The sequence below is a fragment of the Poromitra crassiceps genome (assembly GCF_964638095.1).
Source record: "Poromitra crassiceps genome assembly, chromosome: 2".
NCBI lineage: Eukaryota > Metazoa > Chordata > Actinopteri > Beryciformes > Melamphaidae > Poromitra > Poromitra crassiceps.
Window position 1 is genome coordinate 105571537 of NC_139624.1, and position 26940 is coordinate 105598476.

General features: G+C 41.2%; 1 protein-coding gene across 1 annotated transcript in view; it reads left to right on the plus strand.

Moving 5' to 3' along the window:
- Window positions 1-307: 307 nt before the first annotated feature.
- LOC310795380 (A-type potassium channel modulatory protein DPP6-like) overlaps window positions 308-26940 on the plus strand; it is a gene marked incomplete at both ends in the record, with an annotated part of 310720 nt that continues 284087 nt past the window's right edge. The window contains one exon of the mRNA XM_083657412.1: window positions 308-514. Within this exon, the coding sequence (XP_083513538.1) occupies window positions 308-514 (207 nt within the window). The remainder of the gene's footprint in view (window positions 515-26940) is intronic.

Sequence of the window (26940 nt, forward strand, 5' to 3'; positions counted from 1 at the left end):
AGAGACGTCGTGGCTGTGATGAAAGCAGTCTCCCCCCAAAATCCAGTGAGCTGAACTACGTGCTGTGAATTCAGAGCAAGGCGTGGACTGATTTCCTTTTTGTTTGTTTATTTTTGTTGTTTTTTCTTTGTTCCTCTCGACTGAACTAATTAAATAACTAATCGAATTGCCTCAGCCATTATTCATTCACCTCCAGAATTTGGACTTTTGGGGGCGTTCTTGATTGACGCGCACCGAGAAAACAGACTCGCTAAGTTATTTTTTTTTCCATTTCATATTCTTTTTTAACAAGTATAGGCTATTCGTAATGGCTTCGCTGTATCAGAGATTCACCGGCAAGATCGAGACAAATCAGTCGTTTCCTAACCCTCCCGAGGCGAGCCTCCTCCTCGGGCAGCAGCAGCAGCAGCAGCAGCAGGGACAGCATGTCGAGGACAAGACGGCTGCGTCTGCGAGGATCCAGAGACCCTACAGCCAAGTACACCAGTACCGGCGGCAACGCGAAGACGAGGATGTAAGAAACACACTTGTAGAATATGACCCCCTGTGCTTGTCCACTTCATCAGGCGATTTGCATAATTAGCGGTGCCTATCCGCTTCGATAGGCTACATGGTATTAATCAATAGTACTCAGTAGCCTAATCGATTTGAGTGGAGAACCCATAACAGACCCCCCCCCCAGTCTACATGTAGTAGCCTACTTACTGTATAACAGACCCCCCCCCCCCAGTCTACATGTAGTAGCCTACTTACTGTAATTACATTTATTGCAATACATTTCTCATGCAGTTAGATAAATGAACTTATTGTAAGCCGAAGTTGTCAAACGTGATTGCGCCAATTCGCTGGGATGTCAATAGATGACGTGTCACTTATGTCTCTTCCAAGCCAATCAATGCTCAGTGGCACTGTCTCTGTTCGTGTAGCAGTTGGCAAGTCATAGGCTACTGTGTATGTTGTTGGTCTGCGATTTGTGTGTGTGTGTGTGTGTGTGTGTGTGTGTGGGGGCGTGTGTGTGTGTGTGTGCGTGCGTGCGCCTGTGATGCTGTGTTTTGTTTGGCCAGGTTTCAACTTGATTCTTAATTTCATGTGGACTAACCTGGTTACATAAAGGTTGAATCAATAGAATATCCCAGCGATCAGTTTTGTGAGGATCTGATGCAATTATGGTCAGCCTAGTCTTGCTTGCCAGACTTGTAGGGAGAGACTGGCAAGCGAGACTATGGTCAGCCCTTTGCGTTTTCTTCAAACTGGCTTTAATGCATGCTTACAAAACATAGTAGTGTCTTGTCAAATTGCCAGGACAATCTATCAAAGATGTTTGCTTACTTGAAAGGATTTGTTTCTGTCTGGGGTTTAAGTGGGGTTAGACTGGCTCTTCATAATGACTATAGTATAATCCATTCAGTGCACTTGCTTAAGCCTGCAAAATGCTGCCAAATATTCAGTGATTTTAACAGCGCTGTCTGTGGCACTGAAACACATATCTTTGCCCGCTGTTGTCTCTCTCCATGGTGCTGAAACATGAACACAAGGAAAGTCGCTGTTCTGTTTGCACATTTGACTTCTATTTGTCTGTTTATTTTCACCATAAACTATTCCATTGTCTTCTGATTGCATCAGAATGTATTTTCCAGTCTTTGCTGTCATTATTGTCAGTCTCAGTTGTACTGCCTTTTTTGTGCATTGCAAACCAATTCCCATCTTCACTCCTTTTTCCTATTTTTACTGCATTTTGCAGCATTGTAACTTCCTTCTTGGCACTATTCATTTTATTCAGTTTACCAGCTAATGCTTTCATGTAGCTATCAAATTGCTATCTACACAAGCCTTTGTGTCTCAGGCATTGTGCAGATGGCTGAGGTTGCAGACTCTCCTGCTGTACAAAGCAGGAGAGGTAAAACATGGATTGAGGTGCACATGAATATAACATGAGATTGATTTATCGAGTGGTGTTCCTCTCTTCGTGTTTGTTGGTGCAGAGAACTCCAACATGATCTGAAGTCAATATGCAAGTGATGAAGAGTCCCTATTCATCAAACTCAACATGGCTAGATACTGCACAAGATAGCACAGGACTAACTTATAGCCTTAGTAGATATCATAGAATGGCCTAAATGTGTGTGATTTGCTTAAAGAGATAGTTCAGAGCTAGTAGTTTTGGGGAATTTGACAGTTCGTCCCACTTTCCCAGAGTCCCAGGAAGAATGTCAAACAGCAATATCAGGCTGTCTTGGCACAAATGTTGAGTATCTATGCGATCAAATAACATAATCATGATCCCATAGACATTCAGGAATTGAGCGAGATGGGGCTCCTTTTTCCAAGCTTTGTCTGGGGGGAGGCCCACAGTCTCAGACTTTGAACACCCCTGACCTAAGTCATCCATTGGTACCATGACATGCTAGCTAGGCAGGGAGCTAAATACTCGAGCATGTGAAAATGTACTCGATCAAAACAAAACAAAAAGCAACGTGCATTCTGTGAGTAGAACTGTGTTTTCAAATCATTTTTCAATGATCCTCCAGAGGGCGCAATGCTATCACTGTAACAGACTGTTCAGTGTGTATGCGAGGCTCTGTGTTTGTCCCCTTGAGAGTTGCCGTAGAACAGGAATTGTGGGGAAGAAGAGTGAAGCTTGTTGTAGATGAGTGTACTAGCCAAAACCAGATTGCTAGATCACCTGTCTTTACAGCTAGCGTTAGCTGTCTGAGAATAAATGTGGAAGCGTATTATAACGTTACAGCCTGACTCTCTCGTTTAAACTTTATTGTTTTATTAACAAAGTGTAAGTAATAGGCGGACCCGGACACTCAGCTACATCACTATAGCCCTTTTCAGACAAGTCATAAGAAAGGAGGAGAAACTGCCATATGTACGCTAAATACTGTGAATCGGTGTACAGCTACAACACGACAACATCAATGCTCTATCACTTGAACAGTGTTCATTCGGATAAATTGGCTGGATCCTCTTCCTCAAACCTGGAGCATGGTGATCAGCTCAGAGGATCAGCTCAGAGGAAGAGGAAGAGTTGCGACGCACGACGAGCAGAAAAAATAACCCAATCGATCTGCGGGGTTATAGAAAAAGACATGATGCCGGTGTACACCTACAACAACAATCACTTGAACAATGTTCATTCGGATAAATTAACAGAGGTAGGCAACAGCACTCGAATTAGAGTAAATCTTGAGTTTTTTTATTAATGGCAAAACAGACGCGTTTCAGCCTTAGGCCATCATCAGTGTACATTCGGATAAATTGCCTGGATCCTAGTCTCACCTGGACTGGAGCTGTGCAACTCGTCATCAGCGTTTAAGAGCTGCGATGCGGCAAGCAGAAAAACTAAACAATCTGCGGTAAGTGAGCCCCTGTTAGACCCAGGCAGCGGCCGCGGCGCGGATTCTGGCCAAATGTTGACATGTCTAAAAGTTATGCCTCTACGTTTTTCTATGTTTAATAGCGTAGGCTATGCTATGCAATGCTGTGAGAAATATACAATATTTTGCTGCTGTATAAATAAAGGTTTTATTGAGGAAAAAACGCATCTGATATTGTTTGGAAATTTTTATATTTTTAATTACAATTACTCGATTGATTGATCGTTAACGTTACCAATGATCGATTCCGGAATTTGTGGAAAATGTGCATCCCTACTAGGAACAGACTCTGGGACAGCCCTACCTTTTTTCCCAGCTTCCTGTACAGAGCAGTACTTCCTTTTCCTTTTCCGTTTCTAATAACGTTAACGCAAAACACACTTCCTTTTCCGTGTCCGTGCTCCACTCTTTACAGTCTAAATAGCAATTTCCACCGCGACTTTGGTGATACTACTACTAGTCACTACACCTCCAGTAATTTTCCACTTTGTTGTGAGAGGAGTTGACGTCTTCTATGAACGGACGCGGAAAAGGAAGTGAAGGTGGCAGGAGAGGCGCTCTCGCGTACAGGAATCTGGAAAAGGGTCTGTCTAGGGCTGAATCTAGGGCTGTCCCAGAGTCTATTTTTCAAATAAAAATAGACTCTGGGTTCCCAGATTGATCCAATGATTGCTGCAGACCACAATGGGATACAAAGCCATGTTCCCATAATGAAAGCCCTGATCCATTCTGGATCTTATATGTCATATGGAGCGCAATGTTAAGTCTTTATGCCATGGGGGCATGGTGGCTCAGTGGTAAGCGCTGTCGCCTCACAGCTAGATGGTCCTGGGTTCGATTCTCACCTGGGACGCTGTGAGCGCTGAAGGAATGCGTGCCCGTCCGCATGTCCTCGAGTGCCCACCGCCCGGGTGGGGTCGTCAAAAGGGCCTTTCTGTGTGGAGTTTGCATGTTCTCCTAGGGCTGCTCGATTATGGCAAAAATCATAATCATGATTATTTTGATTGATATTGAGATCACGATTATTTAACACGATTACTCATTGACATTGAGAACATCATGAATTTATTGAACATTTACACTGGCTTTTCTTTTTAATATTGGATGTCTTTGGATTTTAGATATAATTGAAAATAAATAAATAAGTGCAAATAAATAATAAAAGTGCAAAGATTTAGAAATAAAATAAAAACTAAAATAAATATACAGTAGGCCTACTATGTTGCAGTGTAAGTGCCACAACCAACTGCAACTATTAATCTACATTCAATATGCTGGTAAACATCTGAACCAGTAGTCCTTAAACCTCAAAACTAACCAAATGAGAACGCTAGTAACGTTTGTTTACATTACATTAAATTACTCATTTGGCAGATGCTTTTATCCAAAGCGACTTACAATAACACGTTTAGGTTCATAATAGGCTATTGTTAATGTTTATCTGTGAGCTCGTTAGCTGTTGAATATGCGGTCGCATTGTAAAGAGTGTCCTGAATCGATGACTGTATGCGGTGGCAGTAACTAGATGGGGCTTTGTCTTTTTGTTCGTTTAGCGTTTATTGCTTGGTCATAGACCACTTTGTGAGTGGATTTCAAGTGTTTAAACAAAGAGGGAGAGGTTGTGTTGCCTCCGACCGCGCATATCTTGCACTGTTTGTTCCAAGTCTGTGGCTGTGATTGACAGGTGGGTCAAAACTCGCATCGCAATTCCGTGCTGTATACAGTATTTGCATCGCTCTTGATGTGTGGACATTTAAACCATAGTGTCTCCACCCCACATACGTTGTTTTACCTCTCTTCTCGACCAGCGGCTGTCTTTCTGTGACTTCTGTCATCTTATTCTTGTGCTACCACGGAAATAAGCGGGGAGGAGAAACGTGCTGTGGCTCTCTGTTCACATGACAGTCATTCACAACTCGAGCTGAAACGAAGCGGTGTGTGTGTGTTTTGGGCTTTGGGGGATGGGCCGAGCACACTGCTGCAAAGGAAGAGGTGCGCTTGATTTACAACACACCGCAAAATCGTTGTATGTCGATTATCTTGTTTTCATAATCGTGGACAGCCCAAATCGTAATCATGATTAAAATTTGATTAATCGCCCAGCCCTATGTTCTCCCCATGCCCCCTGGGGGTTTCCTTCATATAGGAACCCCTCACCAAAACATGCAATATCCTGGTTGCTAATGTGGTGCCTCCTCTGGTCGTTAGGGGCGCCTGTTCGGAGGGAGGGGAACTGGTTGGAATAGCGTGAACCTCCCACGTGCTATGTCCTACCGGTGAAGCTTCCCCTGTCAGGTGAAAAGAAGCGGCTGGCTAACTGCCCATGTCTCGGAGGAAGCATGGAGCCAGTTTCGGCTCTCCCCAGATCGGCAGAGGGTGGAGTAGCAACCAGGATAAATAAATTAAATTAGCACTAATGGGGGGTAAAAATGGGATAAAAAATCGGAGGGGGGGGGGGTACAAAAAGAAAAAGAAAAGTCTTTATGCCATGCTCTACCCAATATCTTTTTTCTCCCTCATCATCGTCCTGTGGCTATCAGTGAATTGTCTGTTAAGCGGAATAGCACTCTGTGACTCTAATGAGCACAGTGATGGTATTGGTCAGTTGTGACTCGTGCTCATCCCAGTGCTGAATAGCCCTCTCTCTTGAATGCCAATCCAAGCTCTGGCAGGCAGCCGGCGTCAGAGTCACAGGCCTTAATTAGTCAGCGTGTTGGAGGTGACATTTACGTCACGCTGGGCGGATGACGAGCCATCCATTGACTCAGCCTCTTGACATCTCAGCTCTTCTTTCCTTAGCCAGCACTTCTCTGTCCTACATGACAGTCCTACAGCAACAACACATGTATATTAAGTATAGTACAGTTACTGTTCGCATGCTATGCCAGTGCCACTGATTTGTGTACTCTATACTAGTGGTTGCTTGTAATGTTGGGAATATAAGGCTGCTTTCACACTGGGAACGATTGCTTTCGTTCCGTTCCGCACCCGGGAACGATTGCCCCCCCCCTCTCCCCCGCTGGTCAGCTTTCACATTACAGTGAAAAAATAATGGTCCGCACACCAGAGGAGCTCCCGTTAGGTTTCTTTATTTAATTATGCACACAGCGTGACGTTTCGGGCCACACTGGCCCTTCCTCAAGACCTACACAGGCCCAGTGTGGCCAACCTTTGGATGTGCGTGTCCCTGTCTACCTTTTGCAGCTTTCACATTACAACATTTCTTCTGTGCTCGGAAACGGAACGGGGTGTCCTTACGTCATCAACTATGCCTGCAGTGTATCCTCACCCGTGTGTTGTCTATGTGGTTCGGAACGGTTGGCTTTCACACTCGCAAGTGTTCCGTGCCCCGGCACGCCAAAGCGCTCCCCAGACCACCTTTTCAAGTGGATCCTGTCACGGTTCCCCCGTTTCGCACCCGGGCGCACAACGCATCGCAACGTTCACACTCGTCAAACGTTCCAAACCTGGGGTCAATTTGGGGACAAGTGTGCTCGGGAACGATACCGGGGCGCCAGTGAGAAAACATCCTAAGTCATTTCACTCCAAGTCGCTCTGGATAAAAGCGTCAGCAAAACACCTTAATTGTAAACTTCACAGTCTCTCCACCACCTCTTCCTGTCTGCCACTTCTCCTCTATTTCCCCATCATCTTCAACACTTCAGCAAATGCCTTTTCTCCCCTGTGCTCTTTTATTTCAAGATTATTTTTAGGCTTTTAGTTGAAGATACTGTCGGGCTGGGTATCGAATAACCCAGCAGTATCGAAATTTCTCCAGTCAAATAATACCTACAATCATTTAAAAAAAATAACACACACAGATCTATACAAATACTATTTGTATGCATTTGCTTGCAGCCAAAACACCACAATATGTCTTTGATTTAATGCGACGTGTGATTGTGCCACTCCCGCATCAGCTAACGTTACAACCTATAGAGCCTGTGATGGTGAAGTCGAGCGGTATACTGTAAAGCGGTAAAACAGAATAAATTAAATTATTACTGGTATAGTACTGGTATCCATACCCAGGCCTAGCTGAAGCTGTCATCCAGAAGTACTCACATTGAGGAAGCAGGTTGGGGTTCAGTGGCCTGTTAAAGGACATGTTAACAGGACACATGACTATTGACGGACACATGAGCTCTTTCCAGGTATTACACCACTGACCTGGCTGTCAGTTAGGGGACATTTCCTAACCGCTAGGCCGCCATGCAGCCATGGTTGCTGTAACTAAATACTGATTATGCATACATGTAGGGACTTCCACTACTGAGCATACTATGGTCAATGTGCTGTAGTGTGGAATAATAATACAGTAGGTGTAACTACTAAATACTGATTATGCATACATGTAGGGACTTCCACTACTGAGCATACTATGGTCAATGTGCTGTAGTGTGGAATAATAATACAGTAGCTGTAACTACTAAATACTGATTATACATACATGTAGGGACTTCCACTACTGAGCATACTATGGTCAATGTGCTGTAGTGTGGAATAATAATACAGTAGCTGTAACTACTAAATACTGATTATGCATACATGTAGGGACTTCCACTACTGAGCATACTATGGTCAATGTGCTGTAGTGTGGAATAATAATACAGTAGCTGTAACTACTAAAATACTGATTATACATACATGTAGGGACTTCCACTACTGAGCATACTATGGTCAATGTGCTGTAGTGTGGAATAATAATACAGTAGCTGTAACTACTAAATACTGATTATGCATACATGTAGGGACTTCCACTACTGAGCATACTATGGTCAATGTGCTGTAGTGTGGAATAATAATACAGTAGCTGTAACTACTAAATACTGATTATGCATACATGTAGGGACTTCCACTACTGAGCATACTATGGTCAATGTGCTGTAGTGTGGAATAATAATACAGTAGCTGTAACTACTAAATACTGATTATGCATACATGTAGGGACTTCCACTACTGAGCATACTATGGTCAATGTGCTGTAGTGTGGAATAATAATACAGTAGCTGTAACTACTAAATACTGATTATGCATACATGTAGGGACTTCCACTACTGAGCATACTATGGTCAATGTGCTGTAGTGTGGAATAATAATACAGTAGCTGTGTAACTACTAAATACTGATTATGCATACATGTAGGGACTTCCACTACTGAGCATACTATGGTCAATGTGCTGTAGTGTGGAATAATAATTCAGTAGCTGTGTAACTACTAAATACTGATTATGCATACATGTAGGGACTTCCACTACTGAGCATACTATGGTCAATGTGCTGTAGTGTGGAATAATAATACAGTAGCTGTAACTACTAAATACTGATTATGCATACATGTAGGGACTTCCACTACTGAGCATACTATGGTCAATGTGCTGTAGTGTGGAATAATAATACAGTAGCTGTAACTACTAAATACTGATTATACATACATGTAGGGACTTCCACTACTGAGCATACTATGGTCAATGTGCTGTAGTGTGGAATAATAATACAGTAGCTGTAACTACTAAATACTGATTATGCATACATGTAGGGACTTCCACTACTGAGCATACTATGGTCAATGTGCTGTAGTGTGGAATAATAATACAGTAGCTGTAACTACTAAATACTGATTATGCATACATGTAGGGACTTCCACTACTGAGCATACTATGGTCAATGTGCTGTAGTGTGGAATAATAATACAGTAGCTGTAACTACTAAATACTGATTATGCATACATGTAGGGACTTCCACTACTGAGCATACTATGGTCAATGTGCTGTAGTGTGGAATAATAATACAGTAGCTGTAACTACTAAATACTGATTATGCATACATGTAGGGACTTCCACTACTGAGCATACTATGGTCAATGTGCTGTAGTGTGGAATAATAATACAGTAGCTATAACTACTAAATACTGATTATGCATACATGTAGGGACTTCCACTACTGAGCATACTATGGTCAATGTGCTGTAGTGTGGAATAATAATACAGTAGCTGTAACTACTAAATACTGATTATACATACATGTAGGGACTTCCACTACTGAGCATACTATGGTCAATGTGCTGTAGTGTGGAATAATAATACAGTAGCTGTAACTACTAAATACTGATTATGCATACATGTAGGGACTTCCACTACTGAGCATACTATGGTCAATGTGCTGTAGTGTGGAATAATAATACAGTAGCTGTAACTACTAAATACTGATTATGCATACATGTAGGGACTTCCACTACTGAGCATACTATGGTCAATGTGCTGTAGTGTGGAATAATAATACAGTAGCTGTAACTACTAAATACTGATTATGCATACATGTAGGGACTTCCACTACTGAGCATACTATGGTCAATGTGCTGTAGTGTGGAATAATAATACAGTAGCTGTAACTACTAAATACTGATTATACATACATGTAGGGACTTCCACTACTGAGCATACTATGGTCAATGTGCTGTAGTGTGGAATAATAATACAAGTCAAGTCAAGTCAAGTTTATTTATATAGCCCTAATTCACAAGCATGTCTCAGAGGGCTTCACAGAAAGTATGTCTAGCTGATTCTAGCTAACACACAATAACAAGAATATACAGAATAAAGATAACATTTGAACATTTGAAGAAAACAGGAGAGTGGAGGAGGGAGGGAGAGGGAGGAGGGAGGAGAGGGGGGAGGTGGGGAGAAAATAGGAAATGTGGGGAGGTGGGAGGGCGCAGGGGAAGGAGAGCAGTGGGAATGTGAGAGAGGGGAGAGGACAGAGAGGAGGAGAGAACAGAGAAGGAGAGGTGGAAGGGTACAGGGGAGGTAGAGTAGAGGTAGGGTCTAGGGTGGAGGGAGGGAGGCAGGAGAGGGGGGAGGTGGGGAGAAAATAGGAAATGTGGAGGAGGAGAGAACAGGGGAGGAGAGATGAGGGTGCAGGGGAGGGAGAACCAGGGTAGGGATAGGGTCTAGGGTTGAGGGAGGGGAGGGAATAGGATACGGGCCCGGATTAGGGCGAGGGTGGGGAGAAATGGGAAATGTGGAGGAGGAGAGAACAGAGAAGGAGAGGGTGCAGGGGAGGGAGAGCAGGGGGAATGTGAGAGGGAGGAGAGGGCAGAGAGGAGGAGAGAACAGAGAAGGAGAGGTGGGGGGGCGCAGGGGAAGGAGAGCAGTGGGAATGTGAGGGTACAGGGGAGGTAGAGTAGAGGTAGGGTCTAGGGTGGAGGGAGGGAGTAGGATACGGGCCCGGATTAGGGCGAGGGTGGGGAGAAAATGGGAAATGTGGAGGAGGAAAGAACAGAGAAGGAGAGGTGGGAGGGTGCAGGGGAAGGAGAGCAGGGGGAATGTGAGAGAGGGGGGAGGACAGAGAGTAGAGGTGCAGGGGAAGGAGAGCAGGGGAAGAAGAGCAGGGGGAATGTGAGAGAGGGGGGAGGACAGAGAGTAGAGGTAGGGTCTAGGGTGGAGGGAGGGAGTAGGATACGGGCCCGGATTAGGGCGAGGGTGGGGGGAAAATGGGAAATGTGGAGGAGGAGAGGACAGAGAAGGAGAGGTGGGAGGGTGCAGGGGGAATGTGAGAGAGGGGGGAGGACAGAGAGGCAGAGAAGGAGGGGTGGGAGGGTGCAGGGGAAGGAGAGCAGGGGGAATGTGAGAGAAGGGAGAGCAGGAAGTGGCAGGGATTCAGGAAAATAGGGGAGAAGAGGAGGAAGAGGAAGGAGCAGAGGGGGGGAGAATGAGGAGAGAGCAGGAGAAGGGAGGGGGGGGCGGTGGGATGTGGGGGAGGAAAGAGCATGGAAAGAGAGGAGAACAAGAAGGGGGAAGAAGGGAAGAAGCGGGGAAAGGGGGAAAGAGAGGGGGGACAACTGACTACTCTAAGCATTAACCAGAGCTAACTGGGACATAGTATCTAGCTAATCTACAGCCTAATCTGGCCTATCCTACCCTGCTCTAGTCTGATTTTAGCCTGAACACTAACAGGTCAGCCTTAGGCTGTAGCTAATCTATCGCCTACCTAAGCTGTTCTAAACCAACCGGCAGCCCTCGACCAGTGATGAAGAGCACCGATGCCCCCCGACCCGGCCCCCGCCCACATATGGCGTGGGAGGGAAGGCCAGGCCGGGACACAGCGGCACCCCCTCACCCCCAGTGAACGCAAGAAAACCTTTCCACCATATGGATCGCCGCATGGATTGCCCCAGTGACTTGGCTGAGGAGGAACCTTGTGAGGTCGTTGTGCTAGGGGCCAATTGCTGCGGCCCAGGCGGACCCAGCCCCCACGCGACCCGCCCCCCCAGCCCCCAGCCACCAGCATAGTGACTGAGAGCGTGAGAGCAGGCCACGCGGGGGACGGGCCCACCCACCAGGCCACAGCAGCGGACCCCCGTCTGGGGACTCCCCTCCGAGACAGGCCGAGAGATGCCGGGCTAAACCATGCACAGAGTTTCCGATAATGAAACTCTGTGAATGGTTTAATATGGAAATAAAATGTACAAGAGAACAGAAAATTGAAAATGTAAAAAGAGTCCAACAGAAGGGATATAAAAATGTAATTTTTAAATTATCCTAAGATCAGGGAAGGGAGTTGAAAATCTAAAAAATAGAGTCCAAAAAGAAATAGAAAATGCAGTCTTTAAGTGTTCGTAGGTTTAGAGAATACTAGTTAATTAACTAGGTGACAAAAAGGGTAACAAGATTGGGAGTTCCATGAGGATGATCTGAGGAATCCATGAGTCCGCGTTGGTGACATGGATTAAGAGGAGGGGAGGGGAGGATAGGAGTCGGAGGTGATGATTAAGAGGAGGGGAGGATAGGAGTTGGAGGTGATGATGAGGCGGCGGGGGGGGGGGCTGGGGGGGCGCCCCCCCCCTTCCCTTAGGCAGGCAGGTGACCAGGATGATGAGGATAGGGGTCGGTGGTGGTGAAGAGCCCGGGGTGTCAGACAGTAGAAGGAGTAGCGGCAGGTGGCTAGGGCGATGACGGCCGGACCTAGGGCTGCAGCGGCGGGGGTGTACGTCAGGCCAGTGAAGGACACCTGAGGGGGAGAGAGAGAAGAGAGCGGGGGAATCTGCGCAGAGGTGGAACTAACTCTATAGACAACAATAAAATTAGGTCAAAACAAAATTTATTAGGATTTTTATTTTTATTTTTTAGGATGACTAATACTATACTGCTAATTCAGGTCTAAGTACCACCTAACACCACTGTCAATGATTCAGTAGCTGTAACTACTAAATACTGATTATGCATACATGTAGGGACTTCCACTACTGAGCATACTATGGTCAATGTGCTGTAGTGTGGAATAATAATACAGTAGCTGTAACTACTAAATACTGATTATGCATACATGTAGGGACTTCCACTACTGAGCATACTATGGTCAATGTGCTGTAGTGTGGAATAATAATACAGTAGCTGTGTAACTACTAAATACTGATTATACATACATGTAGGCACTTCCACTACTGAGCATACTATGGTCAATGTGCTGTAGTGTGGAATAATAATACAGTAGCTGTAACTACTAAATACTGATTATGCATACATGTAGGGACTTCCACTACTGAGCATACTATGGTCAATGTGCTGTAGTGTGGAATAATAATACAGTAGCTGTAACTACTAAATACTGATTATGCATACATGTAGGGACTTCCACTACTGAGCATACTATGGTCAATGTGCTGTAGTGTGGAATAATAATACAGTAGCTGTGTAACTACTAAATACTGATTATACATACATGTAGGGACTTCCACTACTGAGCATACTATGGTCAATGTGCTGTAGTGTGGAATAATAATACAGTAGCTGTAACTACTAAATACTGATTATGCATACATGTAGGGACTTCCACTACTGAGCATACTATGGTCAATGTGCTGTAGTGTGGAATAATAATACAGTAGCTGTAACTACTAAATACTGATTATGCATACATGTAGGGACTTCCACTACTGAGCATACTATGGTCAATGTGCTGTAGTGTGGAATAATAATACAGTAGCTGTGTAACTACTAAATACTGATTATACATACATGTAGGGACTTCCACTACTGAGCATACTATGGTCAATGTGCTGTAGTGTGGAATAATAATACAGTAGCTGTAACTACTAAATACTGATTATGCATACATGTAGGGACTTCCACTACTGAGCATACTATGGTCAATGTGCTGTAGTGTGGAATAATAATACAGTAGCTGTGTAACTACTAAATACTGATTATACATACATGTAGGGACTTCCACTACTGAGCATACTATGGTCAATGTGCTGTAGTGTGGAATAATAATACAGTAGCTGTAACTACTAAATACTGATTATGCATACATGTAGGGACTTCCACTACTGAGCATACTATGGTCAATGTGCTGTAGTGTGGAATAATAATACAGTAGCTGTAACTACTAAATACTGATTATGCATACATGTAGGGACTTCCACTACTGAGCATACTATGGTCAATGTGCTGTAGTGTGGAATAATAATACAGTAGCTGTGTAACTACTAAATACTGATTATACATACATGTAGGGACTTCCACTACTGAGCATACTATGGTCAATGTGCTGTAGTGTGGAATAATAATACAGTAGCTGTAACTACTAAATACTGATTATGCATACATGTAGGGACTTCCACTACTGAGCATACTATGGTCAATGTGCTGTAGTGTGGAATAATAATACAGTAGGTGTAACTACTAAATACTGATTATGCATACATGTAGGGACTTCCACTACTGAGCATACTATGGTCAATGTGCTGTAGTGTGGAATAATAATACAGTAGCTGTAACTACTAAATACTGATTATGCATACATGTAGGGACTTCCACTACTGAGCATACTATGGTCAATGTGCTGTAGTGTGGAATAATAATACAGTAGCTGTAACTACTAAATACTGATTATGCATACATGTAGGGACTTCCACTACTGAGCATACTATGGTCAATGTGCTGTAGTGTGGAATAATAATACAGTAGCTGTAACTACTAAATACTGATTATGCATACATGTAGGGACTTCCACTACTGAGCATACTATGGTCAATGTGCTGTAGTGTGGAATAATAATACAGTAGCTGTAACTACTAAATACTGATTATGCATACATGTAGGGACTTCCACTACTGAGCATACTATGGTCAATGTGCTGTAGTGTGGAATAATAATACAGTAGCTGTAACTACTAAATACTGATTATGCATACATGTAGGGACTTCCACTACTGAGCATACTATGGTCAATGTGCTGTAGTGTGGAATAATAATACAGTAGCTGTAACTACTAAATACTGATTATGCATACATGTAGGGACTTCCACTACTGAGCATACTATGGTCAATGTGCTGTAGTGTGGAATAATAATACAGTAGCTGTAACTACTAAATACTGATTATACATACATGTAGGGACTTCCACTACTGAGCATACTATGGTCAATGTGCTGTAGTGTGGAATAATAATACAGTAGCTATAACTACTAAATACTGATTATGCATACATGTAGGGACTTCCACTACTGAGCATACTATGGTCAATGTGCTGTAGTGTGGAATAATAATACAGTAGCTGTAACTACTAAATACTGATTATGCATACATGTAGGGACTTCCACTACTGAGCATACTATGGTCAATGTGCTGTAGTGTGGAATAATAATACAGTAGCTATAACTACTAAATACTGATTATGCATACATGTAGGGACTTCCACTACTGAGCATACTATGGTCAATGTGCTGTAGTGTGGAATAATAATACAGTAGCTGTAACTACTAAATACTGATTATGCATACATGTAGGGACTTCCACTACTGAGCATACTATGGTCAATGTGCTGTAGTGTGGAATAATAATACAGTAGCTGTAACTACTAAATACTGATTATGCATACATGTAGGGACTTCCACTACTGAGCATACTATGGTCAATGTGCTGTAGTGTGGAATAATAATACAGTAGGTGTAACTACTAAATACTGATTATGCATACATCTAGGGACTTCCACTACTGAGCATACTATGGTCAATGTGCTGTAGTGTGGAATAATAATACAGTAGCTGTAACTACTAAATACTGATTATGCATACATGTAGGGACTTCCACTACTGAGCATACTATGGTCAATGTGCTGTAGTGTGGAATAATAATACAGTAGGTGTAACTACTAAATACTGATTATGCATACATGTAGGGACTTCCACTACTGAGCATACTATGGTCAATGTGCTGTAGTGTGGAATAATAATACAGTAGGTGTAACTACTAAATACTGATTATGCATACATGTAGGGACTTCCACTACTGAGCATACTATGGTCAATGTGCTGTAGTGTGGAATAATAATACAGTAGCTGTGTAACTACTAAATACTGATTATACATACATGTAGGGACTTCCACTACTGAGCATACTATGGTCAATGTGCTGTAGTGTGGAATAATAATACAGTAGGTGTAACTACTAAATACTGATTATGCATACATGTAGGGACTTCCACTACTGAGCATACTATGGTCAATGTGCTGTAGTGTGGAATAATAATACAGTAGCTGTAACTACTAAATACTGATTATGCATACATGTAGGGACTTCCACTACTGAGCATACTATGGTCAATGTGCTGTAGTGTGGAATAATAATACAGTAGCTGTAACTACTAAATACTGATTATGCATACATGTAGGGACTTCCACTACTGAGCATACTATGGTCAATGTGCTGTAGTGTGGAATAATAATACAGTAGGTGTAACTACTAAAATACTGATTATGCATACATGTAGGGACTTCCACTACTGAGCATACTATGGTCAATGTGCTGTAGTGTGGAATAATAATACAGTAGCTGTAACTACTAAATACTGATTATGCATACATGTAGGGACTTCCACTACTGAGCATACTATGGTCAATGTGCTGTAGTGTGGAATAATAATACAGTAGGTGTAACTACTAAATACTGATTATGCATACATGTAGGGACTTCCACTACTGAGCATACTATGGTCAATGTGCTGTAGTGTGGAATAATAATACAGTAGCTGTAACTACTAAATACTGATTATGCATACATGTAGGGACTTCCACTACTGAGCATACTATGGTCAATGTGCTGTAGCGTGGAATAATAATACAGTAGCTGTAACTACTAAAATACTGATTATGCATACATGTAGGGACTTCCACTACTGAGCATACTATGGTCAATGTGCTGTAGTGTGGAATAATAATACAGTAGCTGTAACTACTAAATACTGATTATGCATACATGTAGGGACTTCCACTACTGAGCATACTATGGTCAATGTGCTGTAGTGTGGAATAATAATACAGTAGGTGTAACTACTAAATACTGATTATGCATACATGTAGGGACTTCCACTACTGAGCATACTATGGTCAATGTGCTGTAGTGTGGAATAATAATACAGTAGCTGTAACTACTAAATACTGATTATACATACATGTAGGGACTTCCACTACTGAGCATACTATGGTCAATGTGCTGTAGTGTGGAATAATAATACAGTAGCTGTAACTACTAAATACTGATTATGCATACATGTAGGGACTTCCACTACTGAGCATACTATGGTCAATGTGCTGTAGTGTGGAATAATAATACAGTAGCTGTAACTACTAAATACTGATTATGCATACATGTAGGGACTTCCACTACTGAGCATACTATGGTCAATGTGCTGTAGTGTGGAATAATAATACAGTAGCTGTAACTACTAAATACTGATTATGCATACATGTAGGGACTTCCACTACTGAGCATACTATGGTCAATGTGCTGTAGTGTGGAATAATAATACAGTAGCTGTAACTACTAAATACTGATTATGCATACATGTAGGGACTTCCACTACTGAGCATACTATGGTCAATGTGCTGTAGTGTGGAATAATAATACAGTAGGTGTAACTACTAAATACTGATTATGCATACATGTAGGGACTTCCACTACTGAGCATACTATGGTCAATGTGCTGTAGTGTGGAATAATAATACAGTAGCTGTAACTACTAAATACTGATTATGCATACATGTAGGGACTTCCACTACTGAGCATACTATGGTCAATGTGCTGTAGTGTGGAATAATAATACAGTAGCTGTAACTACTAAATACTGATTATGCATACATGTAGGGACTTCCACTACTGAGCATACTATGGTCAATGTGCTGTAGTGTGGAATAATAATACAGTAGCTGTAACTACTAAATACTGATTATGCATACATGTAGGGACTTCCACTACTGAGCATACTATGGTCAATGTGCTGTAGTGTGGAATAATAATACAGTAGCTGTAACTACTAAAATACTGATTATGCATACATGTAGGGACTTCCACTACTGAGCATACTATGGTCAATGTGCTGTAGTGTGGAATAATAATACAGTAGCTGTAACTACTAAATACTGATTATGCATACATGTAGGGACTTCCACTACTGAGCATACTATGGTCAATGTGCTGTAGTGTGGAATAATAATACAGTAGCTGTAACTACTAAATACTGATTATGCATACATGTAGGGACTTCCACTACTGAGCATACTATGGTCAATGTGCTGTAGTGTGGAATAATAATACAGTAGCTGTAACTACTAAATACTGATTATGCATACATGTAGGGACTTCCACTACTGAGCATACTATGGTCAATGTGCTGTAGTGTGGAATAATAATACAGTAGCTGTAACTACTAAAATACTGATTATGCATACATGTAGGGACTTCCACTACTGAGCATACTATGGTCAATGTGCTGTAGTGTGGAATAATAATACAGTAGGTGTAACTACTAAAATACTGATTATGCATACATGTAGGGACTTCCACTACTGAGCATACTATGGTCAATGTGCTGTAGTGTGGAATAATAATACAGTAGCTGTAACTACTAAAATACTGATTATGCATACATGTAGGGACTTCCACTACTGAGCATACTATGGTCAATGTGCTGTAGTGTGGAATAATAATACAGTAGCTGTAACTACTAAAATACTGATTATGCATACATGTAGGGACTTCCACTACTGAGCATACTATGGTCAATGTGCTGTAGTGTGGAATAATAATACAGTAGCTGTAACTACTAAATACTGATTATGCATACATGTAGGGACTTCCACTACTGAGCATACTATGGTCAATGTGCTGTAGTGTGGAATAATAATACAGTAGCTGTAACTACTAAATACTGATTATGCATACATGTAGGGACTTCCACTACTGAGCATACTATGGTCAATGTGCTGTAGTGTGGAATAATAATACAGTAGCTGTAACTACTAAAATACTGATTATGCATACATGTAGGGACTTCCACTACTGAGCATACTATGGTCAATGTGCTGTAGTGTGGAATAATAATACAGTAGCTGTAACTACTAAAATACTGATTATGCATACATGTAGGGACTTCCACTACTGAGCATACTATGGTCAATGTGCTGTAGTGTGGAATAATAATACAGTAGCTGTAACTACTAAATACTGATTACCGTAAATTCCGGACTATAAGCCGCGGCTTTTTTCCCGTTTTTTGGCCCCTGCGGCTTATATAACGGTGCGTCTTATCTATGGATTTTTTCAGAAAAAAAAAAAAAAAAAAAAAAAAATCTCTCTTTTTTAGCACTCTTTCTAACTATAAATCCACTTCTGTTTTAATTTCCTCTCTTGCCCTCTTTTCACCACACCGCGGACACTGTGTGCACTGTAAAAATAAACAACGGTGGTGTTGTGTTATGTTGTTTTGTTGAAATGTTGTAATACGGTAAATGGGAGCTTCCTCAAACAGCCATCTCTTCCCGACAATCCCCTCTGTGCGTGACCACTTACATATGGTAATTACGGTAAGCAAACGGCCACTCGGGCAACAACTCCCTCCCCCGACTACCAGGAGAAAATCACAAACTTCGGCGAATTCACACAAAGGAAGATCAAGGAATATTCACAACAAGACGAGCAGTAGAAGCAACACTCTCACTTACCATGGGGAAGGTACGCAGAAATTCACACGAGGCAGCTTTCAAGTTGAAAGCAGTCAATCTCGCATTAAAAGAGAGCAGCCGCCGATCAAACAGAGCAGCCGCGCGTAACCTGGGCAAAAGGGACTGTCCGTCCGGGGGAGAACTACTGAACAACTCCCTCCCGACTATCAGGAGAAAATCACAAACTTCGGCGAATTCACACAAAGGAAGATCACGGAATATTATAGGAGTGTGAAAACATCCACAATTACCAACGGGTTCCAAAACGCTGGACTGCTGCGGGATGAAGAGGATGACGCCACGGGGACTGCCCCCTAGTCCGATACCTCACGAGTCCGATACCTCACGAGTCCGACACCTCATGGTTTTGGGTTAGGGTCTGGGGGAGGTTAGGTTTAGGCGTGGGGGTGGGAGAGGTTAGGTTTTGGGTTAGGGTCTGGGGGATGTTAGGTTTAGGCGTGGGGGTGGGAGAGGTTAGGTTTTGGGTTAGGGTCTGGGGGAAGTTAGCCTCTTTTTTCGGACTCGTGAGGTGTCGGACTCGTGAGGTATCGGACTCGTGCCATGGCACCTGAAGGAGAGAGGAGAGTGGTTGACGAAGCCACCCTGAACCTGTTCGTTTCCGACACTGAAGATGAGGACTTTGGTGGTTTCAGTACGCAGGAAGAAGAGGAAGACGAGGATTAGTGACTTGACTTCTCTGGTTACAGGTTTGCTGCACATATACGGTAGCCTATTGTTGTGTGATTTTGTCTGGGGATTAGTGACCTGACTTTTGTTTTGTTTTGTTGAAATGTTAATAAATGGGAGCTTCCCCAAACAGCGATCTCTTTCCCGACATTCCTCTCTGTGCACGAACCCTTTCATATGGTAATTAAACATCAAAACACCCGCGGCTTATAGTCCGGTGCGGCTTATAGAAGAAAAAAATAGTCAATTTTGGTCCCGCGGCTTATACACCGGTGCGTCTTATAGTCCGGAATTTACGGTATGCATACATGTAGGGACTTCCACTACTGAGCATACTATGGTCAATGTGCTGTAGTGTGGAATAATAATACAGTAGCTGTAACTACTAAATACTGATTATGCATACATGTAGGGACTTCCACTACTGAGCATACTATGGTCAATGTGCTGTAGTGTGGAATAATAATACAGTAGCTGTAACTACTAAAATACTGATTATGCATACATGTAGGGACTTCCACTACTGAGCATACTATGGTCAATGTGCTGTAGTGTGGAATAATAATACAGTAGCTGTAACTACTAAAATACTGATTATGCATACATGTAGGGACTTCCACTACTGAGCATACTATGGTCAATGTGCTGTAGTGTGGAATAATAATACAGTAGGTGTAACTACTAAAATACTGATTATGCATACATGTAGGGACTTCCACTACTGAGCATACTATGGTCAATGTGCTGTAGTGTGGAATAATAATACAGTAGCTGTAACTACTAAAATACTGATTATGCATACATGTAGGGACTTCCACTACTGAGCATACTATGGTCAATGTGCTGTAGTGTGGAATAATAATACAGTAGCTGTAACTACTAAAATACTGATTATGCATACATGTAGGGACTTCCACTACTGAGCATACTATGGTCAATGTGCTGTAGTGTGGAATAATAATACAGTAGCTGTAACTACTAAAATACTGATTATGCATACATGTAGGGACTTCCACTACTGAGCATACTATGGTCAATGTGCTGTAGTGTGGAATAATAATACAGTAGCTGTAACTACTAAATACTGATTATGCATACATGTAGGGACTTCCACTACTGAGCATACTATGGTCAATGTGCTGTAGTGTGGAATAATAATACAGTAGCTGTAACTACTAAATACTGATTATGCATACATGTAGGGACTTCCACTACTGAGCATACTATGGTCAATGTGCTGTAGTGTGGAATAATAATACAGTAGCTGTAACTACTAAATACTGATTATGCATACATGTAGGGACTTCCACTACTGAGCATACTATGGTCAATGTGCTGTAGTGTGGAATAATAATACAGTAGCTGTAACTACTAAATACTGATTATGCATACATGTAGGGACTTCCACTACTGAGCATACTATGGTCAATGTGCTGTAGTGTGGAATAATAATACAGTAGGTGTAACTACTAAATACTGATTATGCATACATGTAGGGACTTCCACTACTGAGCATACTATGGTCAATGTGCTGTAGTGTGGAATAATAATACAGTAGCTGTGTAACTACTAAATACTGATTATGCATACATGTAGGGACTTCCACTACTGAGCATACTATGGTCAATGTGCTGTAGTGTGGAATAATAATACAGTAGCTGTAACTACTAAATACTGATTATGCATACATGTAGGGACTTCCACTACTGAGCATACTATGGTCAATGTGCTGTAGTGTGGAATAATAATACAGTAGGTGTAACTACTAAATACTGATTATGCATACATGTAGGGACTTCCACTACTGAGCATACTATGGTCAATGTGCTGTAGTGTGGAATAATAATACAGTAGCTGTGTAACTACTAAATACTGATTATGCATACATGTAGGGACTTCCACTACTGAGCATACTATGGTCAATGTGCTGTAGTGTGGAATAATAATACAGTAGCTGTGTAACTACTAAATACTGATTATGCATACATGTAGGGACTTCCACTACTGAGCATACTATGGTCAATGTGCTGTAGTGTGGAATAATAATACAGTAGCTGTGTAACTACTAAATACTGATTATGCATACATGTAGGGACTTCCACTACTGAGCATACTATGGTCAATGTGCTGTAGTGTGGAATAGTAATACAGTAGCTGTGTAACTACTAAATACTGATTATGCATACATGTAGGGACTTCCACTACTGAGCATACTATGGTCAATGTGCTGTAGTGTGGAATAATAATACAGTAGCTGTAACTACTAAATACTGATTATGCATACATGTAGGGACTTCCACTACTGAGCATACTATGGTCAATGTGCTGTAGTGTGGAATAATAATACAGTAGCTGTGTAACTACTAAATACTGATTATGCATACATGTAGGGACTTCCACTACTGAGCATACTATGGTCAATGTGCTGTAGTGTGGAATAATAATACAGTAGCTGTAACTACTAAATACTGATTATGCATACATGTAGGGACTTCCACTACTGAGCATACTATGGTCAATGTGCTGTAGTGTGGAATAATAATACAGTAGCTGTGTAACTACTAAATACTGATTATGCATACATGTAGGGACTTCCACTACTGAGCATACTATGGTCAATGTGCTGTAGTGTGGAATAATAATACAGTAGCTGTGTAACTACTAAATACTGATTATGCATACATGTAGGGACTTCCACTACTGAGCATACTATGGTCAATGTGCTGTAGTGTGGAATAATAATACAGTAGCTGTAACTACTAAATACTGATTATGCATACATGTAGGGACTTCCACTACTGAGCATACTATGGTCAATGTGCTGTAGTGTGGAATAATAATACAGTAGCTGTGTAACTACTAAATACTGATTATGCATACATGTAGGGACTTCCACTACTGAGCATACTATGGTCAATGCTGTAGTGTGGAATAATAATACAGTAGCTGTAACTACTAAATACTGATTATGCATACATGTAGGGACTTCCACTACTGAGCATACTATGGTCAATGTGCTGTAGTGTGGAATAATAATACAGTAGGTGTAACTACTAAATACTGATTATGCATACATGTAGGGACTTCCACTACTGAGCATACTATGGTCAATGTGCTGTAGTGTGGAATAATAATACAGTAGCTGTGTAACTACTAAATACTGATTATGCATACATGTAGGGACTTCCACTACTGAGCATACTATGGTCAATGTGCTGTAGTGTGGAATAATAATACAGTAGCTGTAACTACTAAAAACTGATTATGCATACATGTAGGGACTTCCACTACTGAGCATACTATGGTCAATGTGCTGTAGTGTGGAATAATAATACAGTAGCTGTAACTACTAAAAACTGATTATGCATACATGTAGGGACTTCCACTACTGAGCATACTATGGTCAATGTGCTGTAGTGTGGAATAATAATACAGTAGCTGTAACTACTAAATACTGATTATGCATACATGTAGGGACTTCCACTACTGAGCATACTATGGTCAATGTGCTGTAGTGTGGAATAATAATAAAGTAGCTGTAACTACTAAATACTGATTATGCATACATGTAGGGACTTCCACTACTGAGCATACTATGGTCAATGTGCTGTAGTGTGGAATAATAATACAGTAGCTGTAACTACTAAATACTGATTATGCATACATGTAGGGACTTCCACTACTGAGCATACTATGGTCAATGTGCTGTAGTGTGGAATAATAATACAGTAGCTGTAACTACTAAATACTGATTATGCATACATGTAGGGACTTCCACTACTGAGCATACTATGGTCAATGTGCTGTAGTGTGGAATAATAATACAGTAGCTGTAACTACTAAAATACTGATTATGCATACATGTAGGGACTTCCACTACTGAGCATACTATGGTCAATGTGCTGTAGTGTGGAATAATAATACAGTAGCTGTAACTACTAAATACTGATTATGCATACATGTAGGGACTTCCACTACTGAGCATACTATGGTCAATGTGCTGTAGTGTGGAATAATAATACAGTAGCTGTAACTACTAAATACTGATTATGCATACATGTAGGGACTTCCACTACTGAGCATACTATGGTCAATGTGCTGTAGTGTGGAATAATAATACAGTAGCTGTAACTACTAAATACTGATTATGCATACATGTAGGGACTTCCACTACTGAGCATACTATGGTCAATGTGCTGTAGTGTGGAATAATAATACAGTAGCTGTAACTACTAAATACTGATTATGCATACATGTAGGGACTTCCACTACTGAGCATACTATGGTCAATGTGCTGTAGTGTGGAATAATAATACAGTAGCTGTAACTACTAAATACTGATTATGCATACATGTAGGGACTTCCACTACTGAGCATACTATGGTCAATGTGCTGTAGTGTGGAATAATAATACAGTAGCTGTGTAACTACTAAATACTGATTATGCATACATGTAGGGACTTCCACTACTGAGCATACTATGGTCAATGTGCTGTAGTGTGGAATAATAATACAGTAGCTGTAACTACTAAATACTGATTATGCATACATGTAGGGACTTCCACTACTGAGCATACTATGGTCAATGTGCTGTAGTGTGGAATAATAATACAGTAGCTGTAACTACTAAATACTGATTATGCATACATGTAGGGACTTCCACTACTGAGCATACTATGGTCAATGCTGTAGTGTGGAATAATAATACAGTAGCTGTAACTACTAAATACTGATTATGCATACATGTAGGGACTTCCACTACTGAGCATACTATGGTCAATGTGCTGTAGTGTGGAATAATAATACAGTAGCTGTAACTACTAAATACTGATTATGCATACATGTAGGGACTTCCACTACTGAGCATACTATGGTCAATGTGCTGTAGTGTGGAATAATAATACAGTAGCTGTAACTACTAAATACTGATTATGCATACATGTAGGGACTTCCACTACTGAGCATACTATGGTCAATGTGCTGTAGTGTGGAATAATAATACAGTAGCTGTAACTACTAAATACTGATTATGCATACATGTAGGGACTTCCACTACTGAGCATACTATGGTCAATGCTGTAGTGTGGAATAATAATACAGTAGCTGTAACTACTAAATACTGATTATGCATACATGTAGGGACTTCCACTACTGAGCATACTATGGTCAATGCTGTAGTGTGGAATAATAATACAGTAGGTGTAACTACTAAATACTGATTATGCATACATGTAGGGACTTCCACTACTGAGCATACTATGGTCAATGCTGTAGTGTGGAATAATAATACAGTAGCTGTAACTACTAAATACTGATTATGCATACATGTAGGGACTTCCACTACTGAGCATACTATGGTCAATGCTGTAGTGTGGAATAATAATACAGTAGCTGTAACTACTAAAAACTGATTATGCATACATGTAGGGACTTCCACTACTGAGCATACTATGGTCAATGTGCTGTAGTGTGGAATAATAATACAGTAGCTGTAACTACTAAAAACTGATTATGCATACATGTAGGGACTTCCACTACTGAGCATACTATGGTCAATGTGCTGTAGTGTGGAATAATAATACAGTAGCTGTAACTACTAAAAACTGATTATGCATACATGTAGGGACTTCCACTACTGAGCATACTATGGTCAATGTGCTGTAGTGTGGAATAATAATACAGTAGCTGTAACTACTAAAAACTGATTATGCATACATGTAGGGACTTCCACTACTGAGCATACTATGGTCAATGTGCTGTAGTGTGGAATAATAATACAGTAGCTGTAACTACTAAATACTGATTATGCATACATGTAGGGACTTCCACTACTGAGCATACTATGGTCAATGTGCTGTAGTGTGGAATAATAATACAGTAGCTGTAACTACTAAAAACTGATTATGCATACATGTAGGGACTTCCACTACTGAGCATACTATGGTCAATGTGCTGTAGTGTGGAATAATAATACAGTAGCTGTAACTACTAAAAACTGATTATGCATACATGTAGGGACTTCCACTACTGAGCATACTATGGTCAATGTGCTGTAGTGTGGAATAATAATAGAGTAGCTGTAACTACTAAATACTGATTATGCATACATGTAGGGACTTCCACTACTGAGCATACTATGGTCAATGCTGTAGTGTGGAATAATAATACAGTAGCTGTAACTACTAAATACTGATTATGCATACATGTAGGGACTTCCACTACTGAGCATACTATGGTCAATGTGCTGTAGTGTGGAATAATAATACAGTAGCTGTAACTACTAAATACTGATTATGCATACATGTAGGGACTTCCACTACTGAGCATACTATGGTCAATGTGCTGTAGTGTGTAATAATAATACAGTAGCTGTAACTACTAAATACTGATTATGCATACATGTAGGGACTTCCACTACTGAGCATACTATGGTCAATGTGCTGTAGTGTGGAATAATAATACAGTAGCTGTAACTACTAAATACTGATTATGCATACATGTAGGGACTTCCACTACTGAGCATACTATGGTCAATGCTGTAGTGTGGAATAATAATACAGTAGCTGTAACTACTAAATACTGATTATGCATACATGTAGGGACTTCCACTACTGAGCATACTATGGTCAATGTGCTGTAGTGTGGAATAATAATACAGTAGCTGTAACTACTAAATACTGATTATGCATACATGTAGGGACTTCCACTACTGAGCATACTATGGTCAATGTGCTGTAGTGTGGAATAATAATACAGTAGCTGTAACTACTAAAAACTGATTATGCATACATGTAGGGACTTCCACTACTGAGCATACTATGGTCAATGTGCTGTAGTGTGGAATAATAATACAGTAGCTGTAACTACT